At 43.7% G+C, this 19,023-nt stretch overlaps 1 protein-coding gene across 10 annotated transcripts in view; it reads right to left on the bottom strand.

Annotated features, from left to right (window-relative positions):
• The window catches only part of SASH1 (SAM and SH3 domain containing 1), an 817,652-nt gene that overhangs the window by 83,245 nt on the left and 715,384 nt on the right, over positions 1 to 19,023 (bottom strand). For all 10 annotated transcript variants that reach the window (XM_008177281.4, XM_065590318.1, XM_005280431.5 and 7 more), the window contains exons 3-4: positions 14,558 to 14,608; positions 14,383 to 14,432 (exon numbers count right to left, since the gene is read on the bottom strand). In XM_008177281.4, coding sequence (XP_008175503.2) covers positions 14,383 to 14,432; positions 14,558 to 14,608 — 101 coding nt within the window. The remainder of the gene's footprint in view (positions 1 to 14,382; positions 14,433 to 14,557; positions 14,609 to 19,023) is intronic.

Here is a 19,023-nt window from a genome sequence, read left to right as displayed (position 1 = left end):
CATTCCTCGGATCATCCTAGTGGCCCTTCTTTGTACCCGTTCCAGTTTGATTTCATCCTTTTTAAACATGGGAGACCAGAACTGCATACAGTACTCCAAATGAGGTCTCACCAGTGCCTTGTATAACGGAAGCAGCACCTCCTTATCCCTACTAGAAATACCGCGCCTAAGGCATCCCAAGACCGCATTAGCTTTTTTCACGGCCACGTCACATTGCCGACTCATAGTCATCCTGCGATCAACCAGGACTCCGAGGTCCTTCTCCTCTTCCGTTACTTCCAACTGATGCGTCCCCAGCTTATAACTAAAATTCTTGTTAGTCATCCCTAAATGCATAACCTTACACTTCTCACTATGAAATTTCATCCTATTACTATTACTCCAGTTTACAAGGTCATCCAAATCTCCCGGCAGGATATCCCGATCCTTCTCCGAATTGGCAATACCTCCCAACTTTGTGTCATCCGCAAACTTTATCAGCCCACTCCTACATTTGGTTCCGAGGTCAGTAATGAATAGATTAAATAAAATAAAATTGGACCCAAAACCGAACCTTGAGGAACTCCACTGGTAACCTCCCTCCAACTTGACAGTTCACCTTTCAGTACGACCCGCTGCAGTCTCCCCTTTAACCAGTTCTTTATCCACCTCTGGATTTTCATATTGATCCCCATCTTTTCCAATTTAACCAATAATTCCTCATGTGGTACCGTATCAAACGCTTTACTGAAATTGAGATATATTAGATCCACTGCATTTCCTTTATCTAAAAAATCTGTTACTTTCTCAAAGAAGGAGATCAGGTTGGTTTGGCACCATCTACCTTTCGTAAAACCCCAGAATTACATCTAAGGGATCATAAGGATCCCTGATTCACATATTTTTCTTCTTCTATATAATAAAGTTAGCATTCTGACTAATTTAGAAGCTGTATTTCTGTAATCCTGTATTCATTTAGACTAAGGTTACGTTGTTTAACTGACAGTATAACTCTTTGCACTTCTATAGTGCCTTTCATTTTACGAGCACAAAATGCTTTATGACTATAGTAAAAGCTGTTTTATCTGGCATGTTGGGGGGATGGGGGTGCCAGTTAACTAAGAGGGAGGGAATTTGGGTGTGGGAGGGGGTGCGGAGCTGGGGCACAGGAGGGGATGCAGGCTCTGGGAGGGAGTCTGGAAGCGGGAGGGGGCTCTGGACAGGGGGTTGGGACACAGGAGGGGACTCGGGATGCCGGAACCGGGGTGCGCTCACCTCAGGCGGCTTCACGCAAGTGGCAACCTGTCCTGGCTGCTCCTAGGTGGAGGAACGGCCATGGAGGCTCTGCACGCTGCTCCCGCCCCACCCCGAGCACTGGCTCTGCAGCTCCCATTGGCCGGGAATGACAGCCAATGGGAGCTGCAGGCAGGGCTGGCTTTAGGACTTGTGGGGCCCAATTCAAATACCCAGCGGTCCGCTCCAGGTCTTCTGCGGCACTGAAGGACCCCCCCACCGCCGAAATGCCGCCGAAGACCCGGAGTGGACCCCCCCACCACTGAAGTGCTGCCGAAGACCTGGAGCAGACCCCCCGCCGCTGGGTGAGTAAAAAAATTTTAAAATTTAAAAAGGCGCCTACTGTGCGGGGCCCTCTTAGGTGCGGGCACGGGGCCTTCTTAGCGCGGGGCCCGATTCCGGGGAATCGGTGGAATCGGCCGAAAGCCGGCCCTGGCTGCAGGGGCAGCGCCTGGGCGGAGGCAGCGCACAGAGCCGCCTGCTGCACCTCAGCCTAGGAGCAGCCAGGACAGGTCGCCGCTTGCAGGGAGCCATGCGGAGCCAGGTAGGGAGCCTGTCGGCCCTGCACCAACCGGACTATACACTGGCCTTTCTATGAAGATTAGAAATGCTGGTTTAGAGAGCTTTCCAGTTGGTACAGAGCCGAATAACACAGCTTTTACTGTACTCATTAATTAAACCCTCATCATACCATTGTGAGAGAGGGAACTATCATTTCCCTAACTTTACAGACGGGAAACCAAGGCACGGAAAAGCTAAGTGCCTTGCCTCAGATCAGACAGGATGTCTGCGGCAGAGCTGATTATCAGTCATTCTCCTGACTCCCATCATGTGCTTTACTATTACTTCCTCACTCAAAATCCAGCTAAAAGGACTTGTTTTTAGCCCATATTATGTAAGAATATCAGCCAAAGTGATAAGTAACTCTCATTTGCTCCGTTTTTAAGTCCATGAATAATAGGTACTGAACTTTGCAAAGTTCTTTGAAATCTTCAGATGAAAATCTCTATCTAGGAGTCTGAAGCAAAGCCCATTTAGATCAATGAAAATATTTCTGTTGACTTCAATGGCCTTTGGATCACACACTCAGTGCAGGCCATTATTAGTGTGATTATGTGTGCATAGTGCTCTATTACATTATACTATACAATAATGCCTGATAATACAATGCCTATGTTGTACCTATGCAAATAAAAACATGCATATTTCAATCTATGAAACAAAACACAAAACCAATCCCCTCCACACCATTTTTACAAACCAAGTCTTGTATACAGTACATGGTATACTCTACTTACAGCATTCAGCCGTGTTAGTCTGTATCAGCAAAAACAACAAGGAGTCCTTGTGGCACCTTAGAGACTAAAATTTATTTGGGCATAAGCTTTCATGGGTTTACAACCCCCCATCTTTTCATGTACTATGTATATACATCTTCCTACTGAATTTTCCACTCCATGCATCTGATGAAGTGGGTTTTAGCCCACAAAAGCTTATGCCCAAATAAATGTGTTAGTCTCTAAGGTGCCACAAGTACTCCTCATTGTTTCTACTTACAGTAGAACCTCAGAATTACAAACACCTCGGGAATGGAGGTTGTTCGTAACTCTGAACAAAATGTTATGGTTGTTCTTTCAAAAGTTTACAACTGAACATTGACGTAATACAGCTTTGAAACTTCACTATGCAGAAGAAAAAATGCTGCTTTTACCCATCTTAATTTATATGAAACAAGCACAGATAGTTTCCTTACTTTGTCTTTTTCTTTAAACTCCTCCCCCCCTTTTTAAGCAGTTCACATTTAACACGAGACTGTACCGTATTTGCATGTGTGTGTGTGTGTGCATGCATGTCGGCTGCTGCTTGATTGCGTCCTTTCCAAATGAGGTGTGTGCTTGACTGGCCAGTTCGTAACTCTAGTGTTTGCAATTCTGAGGTTCTTCTGTATTTCATTTTTGTCTGAATTCCCCATGCTCTTCTGCATTTTCTTGGGTTCCCAGCAGAGGGCACCGCAGAGTTTTTGATCAATTCAGAAAACCTCCAAAGGGAAAACTTTTTTGTTTCATACCGATTCACAATGTAAACAATCCAAGCAATTACAGGCCAGCATTTTGTAAGCATGAAAATCATGCTCATCAATTTGAAAAGACATCATTAAAGGGAAAATGAGATAGCATGAAGTTTAGTTTTGATTCAGTAATTCATCCGAGCAAAGAGAAGCTGGCACAGCAGAGCTGTGAAATGCCATCTCCTTTCTACTTCAGTCTGATTAGAAATGTAATCCGGCACAAACGGCAAACCAGCTGATGCAATCACATTCCAGATTTGGACTGCACCAGGTGGAAGGGGGCATTTGTTGATATCCTTGATGATGAAGTTTACTTTTGGATGGGATAACTTCTAGGGCAGTGGGTCTCGAACTTTTTTACTGGTGACCCCTTTCACATACCAAGTCTCTAAGTGTGACCCCTCTTATAAATTAAAAACACTTTTTTATATGTTTAACACCATTATAAATGCTGGAGGCAAAAGCGGGATTTGGGGTGGAGGCTGACAGCTCATGACCCATGTAATAACCTCGTGACCCCCTGAGGGGTCCCGACCCCCAGTTTGAGAACCCCTGTTCTAGGGAGAAAATTAATAACCTAGGTGGTTCACAGCACTTGCAGTCAATTATCTGGTTTTCAGGAAAGAGCTTGAATAACAGGCACAGGAGGAAAGTTTTCAGTCCCTTTAGAATAGATTTTGAATGAAATACTAGCCTCACTGAAGTCAGTGACAAAACTCCCATTGACTTCAATTTCTAATGGATTTCTAATGTAATGATGGCAGTGGCATTTCCTAAACAGCATCACTCCCTCATTCCTCAATCCCAAACATAAAGCACACGGACCTTTCTATGAGCGCAACATCAGAACTTGGCTTTCAGCCTCTATGATGAAAGAACTAACCCTGTTACCTTTTTGCGCCTTTGCATGGACTTCAGCATCCAGCAAATACTTTTTTAGCGAATTCACTGCTCATGGAAGGTGCCAAACTGACATCCCTGGAAAACAAAGTCCTATTTATTATCAGAACAGGAACACTGTAGGCCGAGCCATGAAAGCTTCTCCATGCTGCTCCACCATGGCAGCTCTGCATTGAGCCAGAGAGACCATTTCTTGTGGCAAGAGGGTTGTTCAGCCTCCAAATCCATATTACTCCTCTTCTTTGCTGCCAACCGGGATGCAAGTATGTACCAGGTGTGGTGCTGGTGTTTTGGCATCTGTTCACTAGGGAGTGGCCCACCAACTCATTTCACATCAACTACCAAAGCCTTGCAGCAGCAGCAATCTTTGGATGTTCCTGGGCTAGATATAGTGATGGAGGGGAGATGTCCACAGCAAGCAGGCCAACATCTAATTTGTAACTCTGACTTGGGGAGGGGGAGGGGGAGGGGGGGGGAGGAAAGATACTGAGTATTGTCCTAGGATGCAAATTCCTGGCACCAGACAAAGCAAAGAGATAATACTTGGGTAGAAGGGCAAACATGTCCAATCGTCATTTCATGCATTCTCTAATTCCGAAGTCTTCCATCTCTGGGCTGACCTTGAAAATACTAACAGCTTGTCTTACAAGATGGAAAAGTAGAGTGTTCAATAAGACAAGGCACTTGCCTGTAAGTTCTCCCAGACAACTTTGATTTTTATTTATTTATTTTTTACCAAGGATATAAAAACATCAATCGTTTCACTTCTTACATGTATGGTGAAAGATTCCATAGGCCCTCAGAGTTGGTTTCTGTTTGATTTGCCAATTACACTTCCTTACTGCGTTAAATCTGCAGCTCTGTGAACGTGCGCTGAAAGTGATTTGTGTTCTTCCATTCATAGACTGATAACTTGTACTGAAAGTTAATGATGCAGTGACACTTGGCAGAAGTTTCAGCACTGCATGTCTGAAAGGCAGCCAAATGCCATTACTCTACTGGGGAGGCCTTCAGTTTTGTTGTGCTCTGATGTACAACTTCATTAGTAGGCTTCCATACAAAATGTATTCTGTCACAGCATATACCTGAGAAATCTATGGATCTAGCTTCAGACAAGAAGGATATATTGCCAAGTATATTCCACAAAGAGGAGAGACAAGGTGGGTGAGGTAATATCTTTTATTGGACCAGCTTCTGTTGGAGAGAGAAACAAGCTTTTGAGCTTACACAGAGCTCTTCTTATAGAAATATTTTCCAATCCTATGTAGGATAGAAGTTTAGAAACTTCCAGAACTTTATCTGTGAATCTCACAATTTCAAAACTATTCCTAGGCCTATTTTTAAGACCTTGTGGGCCTGAGACGTGGAAACAAGAAATAAAAAACTGCCTCAGAATAGATTAAAAATGAAGGCTATTCATTGGATCCAAAGAACATGTTTGCTACATACCTGTTTTGCAGAAACGATATACTCCAATGGAGCTGTGTCTTGGGTACACAGAGTTTTAGACACACCATGGCAACACCAGCTGTACCAAAGGTAACACCAGGACTTATCTTGTTATTAAACTGCAGCAGATGGTAATACTATTTCTATACCTACCTGTTTGCACATTCCATACACTCCTTTTCAAGCCCTAGAGCAGTGGTGGGCAACCTGTGGCCCACGGGCCACTCGCAACCTGTCAGGGTAATCTGTTGGTGGGCCGCCAGACAGTTTGTTTACATTTGCATGGCCGTCTGCAGCTCCCAGTGGCCATGGTTTGCCATTCCCAGCCAATGGGAGTTGTGGGAAGTGACAGCCAGCATGTCCCTACGGTCTGCGCTGCTTCCCACAGCTCCCATTGGCTGGGAACGGCGAACTGTGGCCACTTGGAGCTGCATGCGAGTGGCTGATTTTACAAGACACAGTCCATACGTGCCCTGAGATGTGAAATAGCCCTGAGCTGGACTATTACAGAATTGGAAAGGGAAACAAATGACACCATGTGCTGCTTTTATGAATGTGCTGTTGGCTTTCAAAATCCCATCATTCTCAAAACAAACCATAACAGAGGAGCAGAGAATGAAGTGATTCTGACTGGCTTTTATTTTACCTTAAACGTTATAAATGCAAGTACGCTTTAAAACATGGCCACATCTTATTTATGGGACATAAAATCCACAGGTGTCCATTTTGCAGTCCAAAAAAATGAAACTAACACCATCATGATCTTCAATAAATTGATACTGGCCCTCTTAACTCTTATCAATAACTATTTACAACCCTTTTGGACTGGATGGTTCAGGATGTGATTTTGGATCTAAAAATATTATTGACATTTGGGTTGCTGAATAAACCAACACAAAAGCCTTTGCATGTTCCTTTGGAAGGCCATTTGGTTATCTGTATATATTATATAGGGCCCAGTCACATAATCAGTGTGAAAACCGACATCTTTATAACTGTTACTGACTGAACACAAGATAATTTATCTAACGGGGCTGGCATACAAGAGGAAAATGGGCCTTTAGTTTCTTATCAAATTTGCATGGACCTGAAGGGAAAGCCAGGCTGCAAGGTTCTGACCTTCCTGGCATCAGTGTAAAGAGATGGAAGGCAAAGAGGTTCCATTCAATTATCTTCTCATTACGTTTCCATAGCAATGGCTCTTTAAGCAGGTCAAAACTTTCTCAGTGGAAACAAACACTGAGCTGTTATTTTTGTTGTTCCCCCCACCCCCACAGCTAACATGGAACCAGCCATGTTGGTTCTACTAATGCAGTATGAACACGGCCATCGGCAGGGGATGTGATGTTTAGCAAGTTGCAAGAGCATGCACAGAAGGATCCATGCAAAGAGGCAGATAATCATCAGTTCTAAAATACTTCCACAGCAGTGAGCTAGGCCCAGGCTAACAAATGTGATGTTTCTCTATATACAAAGCATGTTGGTCATTACATGCTGCATTGACCGGCTGTGAAAAACGTCCTTTTACAAAATTACCAGGATTGAAATCTTCCTCCAGCTGCTCAGAGACACACTGGTTGCACTTGTCACGTGTCACCGGCTGCGTTTGGCTGGCCTTTCACTCCTATTGTGAGTGTTATTGTGGGAGTTTCTTGCTCTGTTTCTCTTTGGGAGGCTATTTGCAGGCAGCACAAATAGTTTGGCTTCCACTGAATCTGGCCTCAAACAAGTTAATATGGGGTCATACACACATTCACTGACTCCTTTTGATTCTTGCAAGCACTGCATATAAAGAAATTTTATCTTAAATACTCCAGAAATTTGGAAGATAAGCTTCTCTTTCTCTCATCTTTCCCTTGTAATTTCTAACCTACACAGTGGGAATTTATTCCATCCTTAATTACGTGCAGCTATGGTGTCCTGGGTTTGTTTGGTTTTTTTATTGTTGTTCTCCGTTTTATTGTTGTTCTCCCATCCCCATCAGCGTAGCTCTCCTGTTTCATCACAGATGAGTTCACAGTCATCTGCCACAGTTAATCTGGACACGGTGACAAGCTGCCAGAATTGAGTCTGACCAAATTTAAGCCAGCACAATGGGAATGTGACCTAGAGTGCTGATTTAATGACCCTTTTGCTTTTGGGGCTTGGCCTGGAATCTGGATGCTACAGTGGAAGAGGATTAGGAGGTTTAGTGCTAAATATTACTGCCGAAGACCACTGGATTAGAGTACCACAGGGACCAGAGTTTGGGTCTTGTGTGTTATTTTGTATAAAGAAAGCATGTTTTAAAAGACTGCTATTTCCACTAGGAAATACTATGGAACAAGACAGCACTGAACTCCAAGTGCTCTCCCAGCACTGCACTGATCTGGAGGTTTAATACCCGAGATGAATTTGAGTTTATACCACATAATGGCATCTGGGCTGAAAACTCTGCATACCCAGGGAAGCAAATCTTCAGCCTTTAAGAATGAATTAAACTAATAGTGTCCCCCAAAGGGAAGACATGGCCTGCAGATGGCTGCTTTTGTCATTGCTGCTTTGGTTTCTTTGATAACTTCACTGCATGCCTCAAGAATCAAGTAGCTTTCACAAAAAACAGTCCCAACATTCACAACACCATAAACCTCCTTCCACTGGCCAGAGAGCTGGCCACAGTGCATGGACTCCAAATGCGAGAAGGTCAGTTTAAGAGGCACGTACTAGACACACACAGCACAACCAAGTTTTACATTTGTGAACAGCTGAAGCACAGTTAAGGACACAGCTGCTGAACGCACAGGGACTCCTATAAGCTGGAATGCCAAGCCCCTCAGAAATGTTACATCATGTAGCATGCACATGATACACGCATTCCTGAATCCTCTGCTGGACAGATCAACCTCTACCTGACTCCTGCACTGTGACGTAGGTCTAGAGCCTGAGGCTCAACTGGCAGAGAATATTTAAAATGCATTTTGCTGTAACCTGACAGATATGGGAACATGAATCACAACATTAACATGACATATCTTCATTTTCTTGGTTAGAAGTTGTGCTGTACTGATGAATAATATCGCTCAAGAAGCAGTGAGTGATTTGTTGCTTGATGGGACACTTCAGGACATCCACTGCGACACAAAGATTTAGAACACGATGAGAATGTCAAAGAGGTGAGAGTTTCACTCAGAGTTATTGACCCCCATTTTTATCCATTGGTAGTTTTTTTTTTTTTTCTTCCCCACCCCTCTAACTGGAAGAATAAACTTACACACAGGGGACTGTGCCTTGTCCTGCCTGTATGTGGTGCTCTTGCACTTGGCATCTAGCTCCTACCCTTTCCGGAAGGCTCTCGGATACACCACACTTAAAATACGTAACAAGGCCAGTGCAGTGAATAGTGACAGCAAACAGATCTATTCCCCAAGGGGGAAAACAAATAACTTCCCCCTACAACATCCCTGGATCTGCTAAAAACAGGATGAGAGACAGGATGCAGAAGCATGAGTTCAAGGGGAGTAGGGTTGGCCTGGATTTCCTGTCAAACATACAGAGCTCATCAGTCCATCATGCAGAGTCTTGACCGCTCAAATATGGGGACTGGGAGCTAATCAGAATGTTGGTTTCCATTGTTTAAAACACCGTGTTTACAACGAGGCGAACAACCTCTCCTTTCCTCTCCTCCCCTCCCTCCCCCATTCCCCTGGCTTGAGTAAACTTCCTTGGGGAGTTGTCATCTTAGAGAAATAATAGCATTATTAGTACATATGATGCACCCGTGGCTTGACACATTACTAGCACCAAGAAGCAACAATAGCCATCAAGAACGTGTTTTCTGGATATTTGGTCTTATATCGGTCATACTTTTAGTCAAAACCAAAATTCATTTGTGTCTGAATGTGTCAGGATTGCTGTTCAAAATGAAAAATATCAGTGTTGTATACAGAGGCATGCCACTATGCTGGAGGCAAGCTCAGACTTTACAATATTACACCAACATTCAATCTGACAATAATACTGCAATTTGAAGGATGTATGTGTGGAAATTAAACCTGACAGGAGAAAAATGCTACTATTAACGGAAGAAAAAGCACAAACATTTAATGAGTATCATTTTCCATTGAGTTATTTGCAGAGTATTACAACCCTACAAAAACTGCATAACTGATTCAATTTACAGAAGCAACTTATCTGAAAAACTCAACTGGTCATGAAGTTTAGAACTAGACTTGAACAAATGTGACTCTGCTTTCTATTTTTAATTGATCATATTTCAGGCAGTTTTTAAACATATTGGGTATTACCAGCTATACAGGCAACAAAACCCCACAAATCTCAGACACCTCTCTGCTTTGTTTGGTACCATAAGGATTTTTCTGATTATGTTTTCCCTGCAGTTTTCCTCCCCCTCGCCTCCTGGTTTCCTTGTTACAGCCAATTTAATGGAATGAGCATTTTTAGTGCCATGGCAAACACATTTTACTACTCTCTCTCTCTCTCTATTGAGCTAGAACAGTATGGACAGCAGCAACAGAAGCTTATACTTCCCCACCCCCTTTCTGGAGGGACCATCACTAGAGATGAGAAGTAATTCAGTCTCCAGGCCCACAGAGCCCTCTTGCCTCTCTACTGAAAAGGAAGTTTCTATTAGTTTCATGCCAATCATTAGGGTGGATTTTGTGACTGGCAGACCCTTGTCCAATAGAAGCTAGACTGAGATTACCAACTTATTTCTACACAGGAATGAAAACAAGATATTTTGAAAATTGTAACAAACATCACAAGAGAGACCCTTCCCCCCGCAATTGTCTGGTAGTTAGGTTACTGAATAAGGCAGAGCAGGGTTTTGAACCTGAGTCCCCCACATCCCACACAGGTGCCCTCACCACTAGGTGAGAGTCAGTTTCTCTTTTCTCCCTTCCCTCTCCTCTGTTGGAACTGTTCCACTCTGTGTAAATAAAAATGTATTGGGTCAGAGAGAGAGAGAGAGACTTGCTATATAGTTCAGTGGCTAGGGTAAACATTTGAAAGAAACAGATTCAAGTTTCTGTTCTGAATCAAGCCTGAACTAGGTCTCCCACATCCCAGGTGAGTGCCCTAAACACCAAGCTGTTGGGTCTCTGACCAGAAATTCCATCCTGGACCTGAGAAACCTTTAATTGAAATTGATACATTTCCACAAAAAAATTAAGTTTCAACAAATTGGCATTATCTGATGAAAAACATTTCACTGAAAAATTCCTGACTGGCTGCAGTTTGCATTGGTGTGTAGATGAGCCATCAGAAGTGGTACAGCAGGGTATGTCTACACTGCAATTAAAAACCTGTGGCTGTCCACAGCTGACTTGGGCTTGTGGAGCTCGGGCTATGGAGCTGTTTAATTATGGTATTGATGTTTGGGCTTAGGTTGGAGCCTGGGCTCTAGGACCCTGCGAGAATCCCAGAACTTGGGCTGCAGGTCAAACCCAAACATCTACACCACAATTAAACAGCCTCTTAGCCCAAGTTTTGTGACCCCAAGTCAGCAGGCACAGGCCAGCCACAGGTGTCTAATTGCAACATAGACATACCCTTACGAACTCCCTGCATTCTCCAGAGTACTGCATCCTAGCAGGCAGGACAAAAGAAAGCACATAACTCAGATACACGAGGCCTAAGTAGAAAATTATGAAGAAGAATCTAATTCAGTTTGTTGGCAGTAAGAAAAAAAAAATCATTTGATGGACTAAACAGCTGGAAGAGCGTAATTTTCTTGCCAATGAATTCTGTAGTCTGCTTTCTACCTGCATGTAACAGTGCTGAACTGATGAGACAATGCCACTCAACTAGGAGAATGAAACTAGCATTGATCAATTAAGCTGTCACCCTAACAATGTAGGCTTAAATCACTTCTACCATGACTATTTTCCACTAGTGTTTCTAGTCTGGCATCAAATGATTGTTACCCCTTTTACTCCTGGGGGAATTCTGTGCCACTGTGCATGCTCAGCATTCATGTCCCACGGAGAATTTTTTTTTCTCCGCAGAAGATACATTCTGCTGGAGAGGTGCTGCAGTTACACCTTTCGCCTACCAGGGGCTGCTGTGGTGCCAGAACAGAGATAAGCCCTACGTGCAGATGGGGAAGAGAAGAGGCTGTATTTCTCACGGCACCCTGCCCATGTGGCCAGTTCAGGAGACATGGGATATGGGGGGTGGCGGTGGACAGCATGGGGCACATTGGGCTGCTGGAGGGTCACACACTAGGGTTCAGATGAGCTAGTGGGGGGATAGACTGGGGTGGGGCTAAATGGGAGTGTAGTGCAAGAACACCTGGGAACAGGGAGTTGCTGAGTGGGGGTGTAGGGCTACATTGTAACAGGGAGGTGCAGAACCACAAGGGAATGGGGAAGGAGAGTGCAGGGACACTTGGGGACAGGGGCACGTGCCAGACTGAATGAGAGAGGGTAGGAGTCAGCCAGGGTTTGCATGGGGGAGATTACCTAACTCCCTAACAATCCCCCCTACAAAAAAAAAACAAAAAACAAAAAAACCTGTTCCATACTTCTCCCATTCACACCCAACAACCCTCCAAGTTCACTCCCAGGCTCCTTCCCAGCAATTACTTGACTCTCCCTCAGCTCCTCCATTACCCCCGACTCCCCTAAGCCTTTGCACTGCTTCTGAGGGGTGCGGGAAATACGTTTCTGTACTGTAGTTTAAATGATTTATTACTCAAAGTTCTGTATTAATATTCCCAGTAAGGACTCTATTTGTTGAAAAACATTTCCTGAATTTTTTGGTCATCTGTATTGTTACAGACATACTGGTTGACAGGTATTTTGAATTAAATTACCAAAATAATTGAAACTGTCATGATTATATTGTGTTATTTTGGCAAATAAACTATGCAGAATTTTAAAATATTGTGCACAGAATTTTTTATTTTTTTGGCACAGAATTCCCCTAGGAGTACTCTTTGCAATTTTCAGTCTCACATCAAACAGAAGGACCACATGCTTCAGGTTAAGTGTTTTATGACTGTGCAAATTCCCTGATGCAAAACTTCCTCTGTGACAATCTTACACACATTTGGATAGATTAAATCAGTTCTGTGCTTCAGTTCACACACACTCTCAACACGTGCGATTTCATTCATGCAATACTTTACTTTCCAAAGAATTCATCTGCATTTTCCATTTAAACTGAGAAGTGAAGTTATTATTCTTTCAGTTAAACAAAACAAGCACTTTTCAGAATAAAACCACTCCAAGTATATTTATGTATGTCTTGCTTTCTTTTTATTCAAGGTATCAGTAGTTTAGCAGCTATACTGCAAGGGAGTACATCCCAGTGGTTAGAACATTAGACATCAGAAGATCTGTGTTTTATTCTCAGTCCTGCTAGTGGCCTGCTGGGTGACCTTGGACAAGTCACTCCACCGCTCTGTGCCTCCATTTTCCCATCTATAAAATGGGAATAATACCACCTCCTCTGTAAAGTGTTTGAGATCTATGGCTGGACTAATTAATTAATTAATATTATTATTAATTATTAATTATTATTATTATTATAGGAAATCTTAGCTTGTCCCCCACACTACACTTATTCAAAATTTCATAAATGTGGCATTTTGGTTTAATTATAATAGAATAAAATGGAAGATAGGCAGGGAGATATCCTCAAAGTGGATACCGAGGCCGTCTCTACACAAAGGAGATTTTTCAATAATTGATAGCACCAGTGTTTGCACGATTGGAAGCCCTACTGCACATGGGCCACTGGCTGCCACCACTTTAAATAATGTCTGTTCTGAGCATGACTAATGGAAACAGCACTTAAAATGGTGACAACAGCTGGTATCCTATCTCAACAAGGGCTCCCAACACTGCTCATGCTGATGCAGCTGAACAAGTATGAGCAACGGTGGCAAATTTTTTAAAAATATCCTTAATGGAGACAAGGCCATAGTGTCCAATTCTGACTTACAAGTATCTCACTTGACATTCAAATATGGGGCTGAAGCGTCCTATTAAAGTACCATACATTGGAAACTGGGCTCCCTGTGCATTTTCTTAACTAGCCAAGTTGGTATCTCACTAAGAAGCTGGAAGTCCCTGGAAATACAGGGCTAGATGTTTTCACACACTACTGCACATTACCCTTAGCAGTTGGAATTCCAGTTCTTGGGATGAAAGCAGGTAGGCACAGAAAACAAACAGATACAGACACATTGCAGCAGGAAAGGTGGGGAGGGAAGAGACAGCAAACCAAAACCCATACAGCTCATACAAAGAGGTTTTTATTAGGACTGCTAAAATTCAAGTTGCTTTTAAATACCCAATTTGCTTGGCACCTTCTTCAAAAGCATAGTAGCAAAACCATGAACTCACAAGAGGAGGAAAGTGGTTTCAGTGTTTAACTCCTATTTCTGTTTTTGGAACTTTTACGTCTAGTCACACACAAAAAGCTATTTTTAAAAAAAGGTAGATTTTAGTTTGCAGGGAAATCGATGACACTTCTCACAACTGTCAGCCAACTTTATTTACATTGCATGCATGCGCACAGAGATACCAAGAGAAAAAAAAGAGAGAAAAAGAAGAGGTGTCCGTTTTGTTTTCAATGGGGCATTCATCTGGAATTATGTGAAATTAAGTCAGTTTAACATGAATTGGCTGGTTCATGTAAAAAAAATTCACTTAACACCCCTCTGCTCCCCAACAGCCCAAACTTACTTTCTTTCAGTCTCTGGTGTTGACACAGTACTACTGAGGCCAAGTGATTCCTGTAAGGGAAGATACATTGCCATGAGTGCAGACAGAACAACAAGCTTTACCCAACTGGTGCAAAATATCAAATTAAAAAAAAAAATCCAAAACAAAAATAGATGATTAAAGTCATTGTGCTTACTTCAATCTGGGACCGCAGCTGTAGCGATGTGGGGCTGGCATCGGGTTTCTCCTAAAACAGAACAGATGTCGGGTTAATGCAACACCCAAATGAGGCAGCATTCTCCAGAAAAACAAATATGGAGTTAGATGAGAAAAGAAAAAGGGGACATGAACAGAACATTGAAAAATCCCACAACCTTTCATATAGGAAGCATTAAGCTTTCCAGTGGAATCGCTCTCTGAAGAAGCACTGAAATACTCAAGTAGAAGCCAATTACATACTTATTACAGATAAATGTAGCACAATGTAAGGCTTATACACAGATATGGGTTAAAATAATAATAAAGGAAACATAGGTGAGTAGTCTTCAAGGGATAATCAACATTTGCCACATACTCCTACATGTGGACTGCCAATCTCCTGAGCTTTCTTTCCTCTTTCAGAGCCACCTGACCCTTGTGATAATGTACGTTTACTTGCAGTATATCATTCAGCCACTAGATGTCTTCATATACAGATTTCCAGATAGAGTGTGATCCTTGGTAAACAAGGGAGACAAAGCTGGAACTCAAGCTGGATGGAAGTCTGTCTGTGTTGACAGAATGCTGTAGTTTTCTTTAATAAATGCCTCCTGTTTAACATAGCCTGTGCTGCAACTTATTGTGACATCCCCTACTTCTTCCAACCCTGAACTGCAACACACAGGATTAAGTATGGGCTTTAAAGGGGTTATGTTCTCATCAGAACCCTAAAATGAAATTAATTTGCTGCAACTATTGAAGAAAATTATTTGTGGACACAATACTGATGTTGAGTTTCAAGAATTTTTTTTAAACCAATTACAAAGGGATATATATGATCAGTGGATCAGGCCCATATTGTCCAATTTAAGATTTTATATCAATAATTTAAAGTGTACCTGTTGTACACTTTAAGTGTAACAGGGGGCTTAATCCTGCTCCCATTGAAATCAAGGGTAAAACTCCAGGTGGGATTGGGAAAAAGTTTGCAGTCATATGTCACTGGAGGTAAATCTAACTGTTGGCGCCTCATTCATCTGAATGCAAAACAGTGGGGGAAAGCACTTTGCATGGCATGACTATGAATCTTGGAGCAAATTCTGGTCCTATTGAAGCCAGTGAGAGTTCTGCCATTGATTTCAAATAGTTGTTACTGTACTCCAGGAAATCACTAAGATCTAACAAGCAAATTACATGACATACACTCAAATCAAAGAGTGAAAAGACCTAGCATGTCAACTTGTTCATCCCTGAATATAGCAGGGTTATCTTTTTATGGCATATTATCCAATGCAATAGTTAATCTAGTTTTAACTCTCTTTTCTATCTCGAAATTAACTAGTTTCTATGTCCTTAGCCTAAAGATAAAGAAGGGAAATGTATCTAGAGAAGAGAGTAATAAGAAAATAAGATTCAATTAAAAAAAAAAAAAAAGGTATTAGTGTAAATTGACCTGAAATACTTTAGGGTTAATGCTTCCAGAAAATCCACAAAATCCAGGACAAAACTCAATGCCACTCTAATAGAACTCATTCAAATGGAGACCAGCGTCTACTATTGGAGACTGTAGTATAACAGGATAGTCCCCAACCATATCATGGCACAATGAGATAACAGTATTATGTTAGACGATAGTCATGATCTACACAGGGTGTAACACGATATAGTAACTTTGTTATAACATGGTTTGGTCTGTTCTGTGCTGGTTGCCTTGGCTTTGTTATTTTAATATTGTAGACAGGGTGTAAGTGTCAGCATATAAAGGGGGCCAGACTCCAATGGAAAAGTCCTTCCATCTACTTTAATAGTTGTTGGGGGCTCAGGATACTCTGCAAAGGTAACAGGTCAAGAAGCCAAAACCAATTATTGAGAATCAAAAGGTACTGGGAAAAAAAATCATTTCCCCGCAGGGCTGCCTGGGATGGGGGTGGGGAAAGAGGGGCAATTTGCCCCAGGCCCCAGGCCCCGCAATCCCTGGCCCAGTGGCGGTCCGGGTCTTCAGTGGCATTTCGGTGGCGGGTCCTTCAGTGCTGCCGAAGACGCAGAGTGACTGAAGGGCCCCCCCCGCTGCCGAAATGCCGCAGAAGACCCGGACCACTGCTGGGTGAGTACAAGCGCCGCAGCTCCCCTGCTTTGCCCCAGGCCCCCTGAATCCTCTGGGCGGCCCTGTTTCCCCATACCACTACCTAGTGATTCTGATTTTCTCATTAAAGTAGAGGTATGGTAGTCCCCATTCCCCCATTACTTCTATCAAAAGAGAAATCAAACAAGTTTTCCAGCCAGCAAGGCAGCAGGCACATTACTGCAAGTCTTTCTCCTTCACTCTCCCACTGACCTGAAGGCCAAAAAGGAAGGAAGGAAGGAAGGACGGACGGACGGACGCAAGCAACAGTAAACCTACTCGCAACACAGCTCATTCAAGCCAGTTTTTCCTCCTCCACCCACGGTCACAAAGACAACACAGAACATTTGACCAGTATGGGCATGACTGCATACAGCCAGTCAAAGGAATCTACTATGTGCCTGAAGTGCATTTGTACCCCTGCCTCTCAGCAATAAATATTTGGTATTTCATTTATTACGTGTATGAAGAAGCAGCTGCTGCAAATCCTTTTTAACAGATTTTTTTTTAGAGTATAATTTAGAAGGCCACATCCCTTTTTTCTGCCACTCAAAGGGATCCTTTTACTTGCCCTAGTTCACTGTAAATTGTAAATGGAGGGTGGAAAAGTTTTTTGTATTTTTTTAAATCTCCTGGAGAAATAACCAGCTGCATCCTGCGTTTCAAAATCTTGACTCTCTTCTCCCTCTCTTCTCTCATTTATGCCATTAGCCTCCTCTGCCACCTTGGTCTCTAAAGCTGCACTTGTCCCTGGCAGCACTCAAAGACAAATAACTTAAGAAATTTCTCTATCATCATTATTCAAGAGTCTTCAGTCCTAATTAGAATGAAATGGTATTTTTTCTGTGCAGACAAACAAACAATGATGTTGGGGAGAAGAAGGGTTTAAAAGTTAGGGTTACCATATTTCAACAAGCAAAAAAGAGGACGGGAGGAGCCCCGCCCTAGCCCCGCCCCTGCCCCTCCCACTTCCCGCCCCCCCAGAACCCCCAACCCTCCCCCCGTTCCTTGTCCCCTGACTGCCCCCTCCTGGGACCCCTGCCCCTAACTGCCCCCCAGGACTCCACTCCCTATCTAAGCCTCCTTGCCTCTTGTCCCCTGACTGCCCCAACCCTTATCCACACCCCCACCCCCAGACAGACCCCTGGGACTCCCACGCCCCATCCAACCACTCCCCACCCCCTGACAGCCCCCCCCCAGAACTCCCAACCCATCTAAACCCCTCTGCTCCCTGTCCCCTGACTGCTGCGATCCCTCTCCCCACTTCTACCCCCTGACAGCTCCCCCCCAGAACTCCCAGCCCCCTACCCCCCTGCTCCTTGTCCCCTGACTGCCCCCTCCTGGGACCCCTGCTCCTAACTGCCCCCCAGAACCCCACCCCCTACCTAAGACTCCCTGTTCCTTGTCCCCTAACTGCCCCCTCCTAAGACCCCCCCAACTGTCCCCCAGGACCCTACCCCCTACCTGTACCCTGACTGCCCAAAACTTTTTCCACTCCCCCCAAAAAGCCCCCCCCCCTACAGAACCTCCCTGGCCCCCTTACCCTGCTGCTCAGAACAGGGTGTTGGGCTCTGTGCCAGCCGGACACGTGGCTGCGCTCCCCAGCACAACAAAACCCGGTCCCTGGCCCTGCACAATGCTGCCGGACCGGGCTGCAGGAGGAGGAGCTGCCGGCCGGCTCAGAATGCAGGGAGGAGGAAGCTGCTCCGTAGTCCAGCCCGGGACTTTCCTGCAGCCCTCCCAGCTCTGCTCTGCCGGGGGAGGGGGGAAATCCCGGACATTTTCAGTGCTTTACAAATTCCCCCCGGACGCTATTTTTAGCACGAAAAGGAGGACATGTCCGGGTAAATCCGGACGAATGGTAACCCTATTAAAAGTTAAACCAGCCATTAACAGTTTTATTTATTTAGGCTCTGGACTGACTACTGGAGAGTAGGCCCTGTGCCTATACGAATCCAACTGAAGGTCAGAGTCTTATTTTGCAAAATGGGGTGAATTCTGGAAGGCTGGTTTTAGTTTCAAAAAACAAACTGATGACATTTTGCAAAATATTTTACAATATTAGTTTATTAAAAGTTAATTCTCTGTAGCTCTCAAACTTGAAACAAACCTTTAAGCATTCTACAAAGCTTTGTATATGATGTTCTAAAAGGTTCTGAATTATGGGCTTTACACAGATTCATGTGGTGAGATCCACACCAGGTTAAAGTGCTAGAGTAGTGTAAAGAGGTCCTAAAAATCCCAGTTCCAACTGGGGGTGAATTTTCACAGTATAGGCACTGTAAAAGGTATTCATAAAGCTGCCTTCCAAAGACCTCTTCACTAGTTCTGGCACAGGAGAC

This window comes from Chrysemys picta, chromosome 3 (genome assembly GCF_011386835.1).
Source record: "Chrysemys picta bellii isolate R12L10 chromosome 3, ASM1138683v2, whole genome shotgun sequence".
Lineage (NCBI taxonomy): Eukaryota > Metazoa > Chordata > Testudines > Emydidae > Chrysemys > Chrysemys picta.
This window is presented reverse-complemented; position numbering and strand designations above follow the sequence as displayed.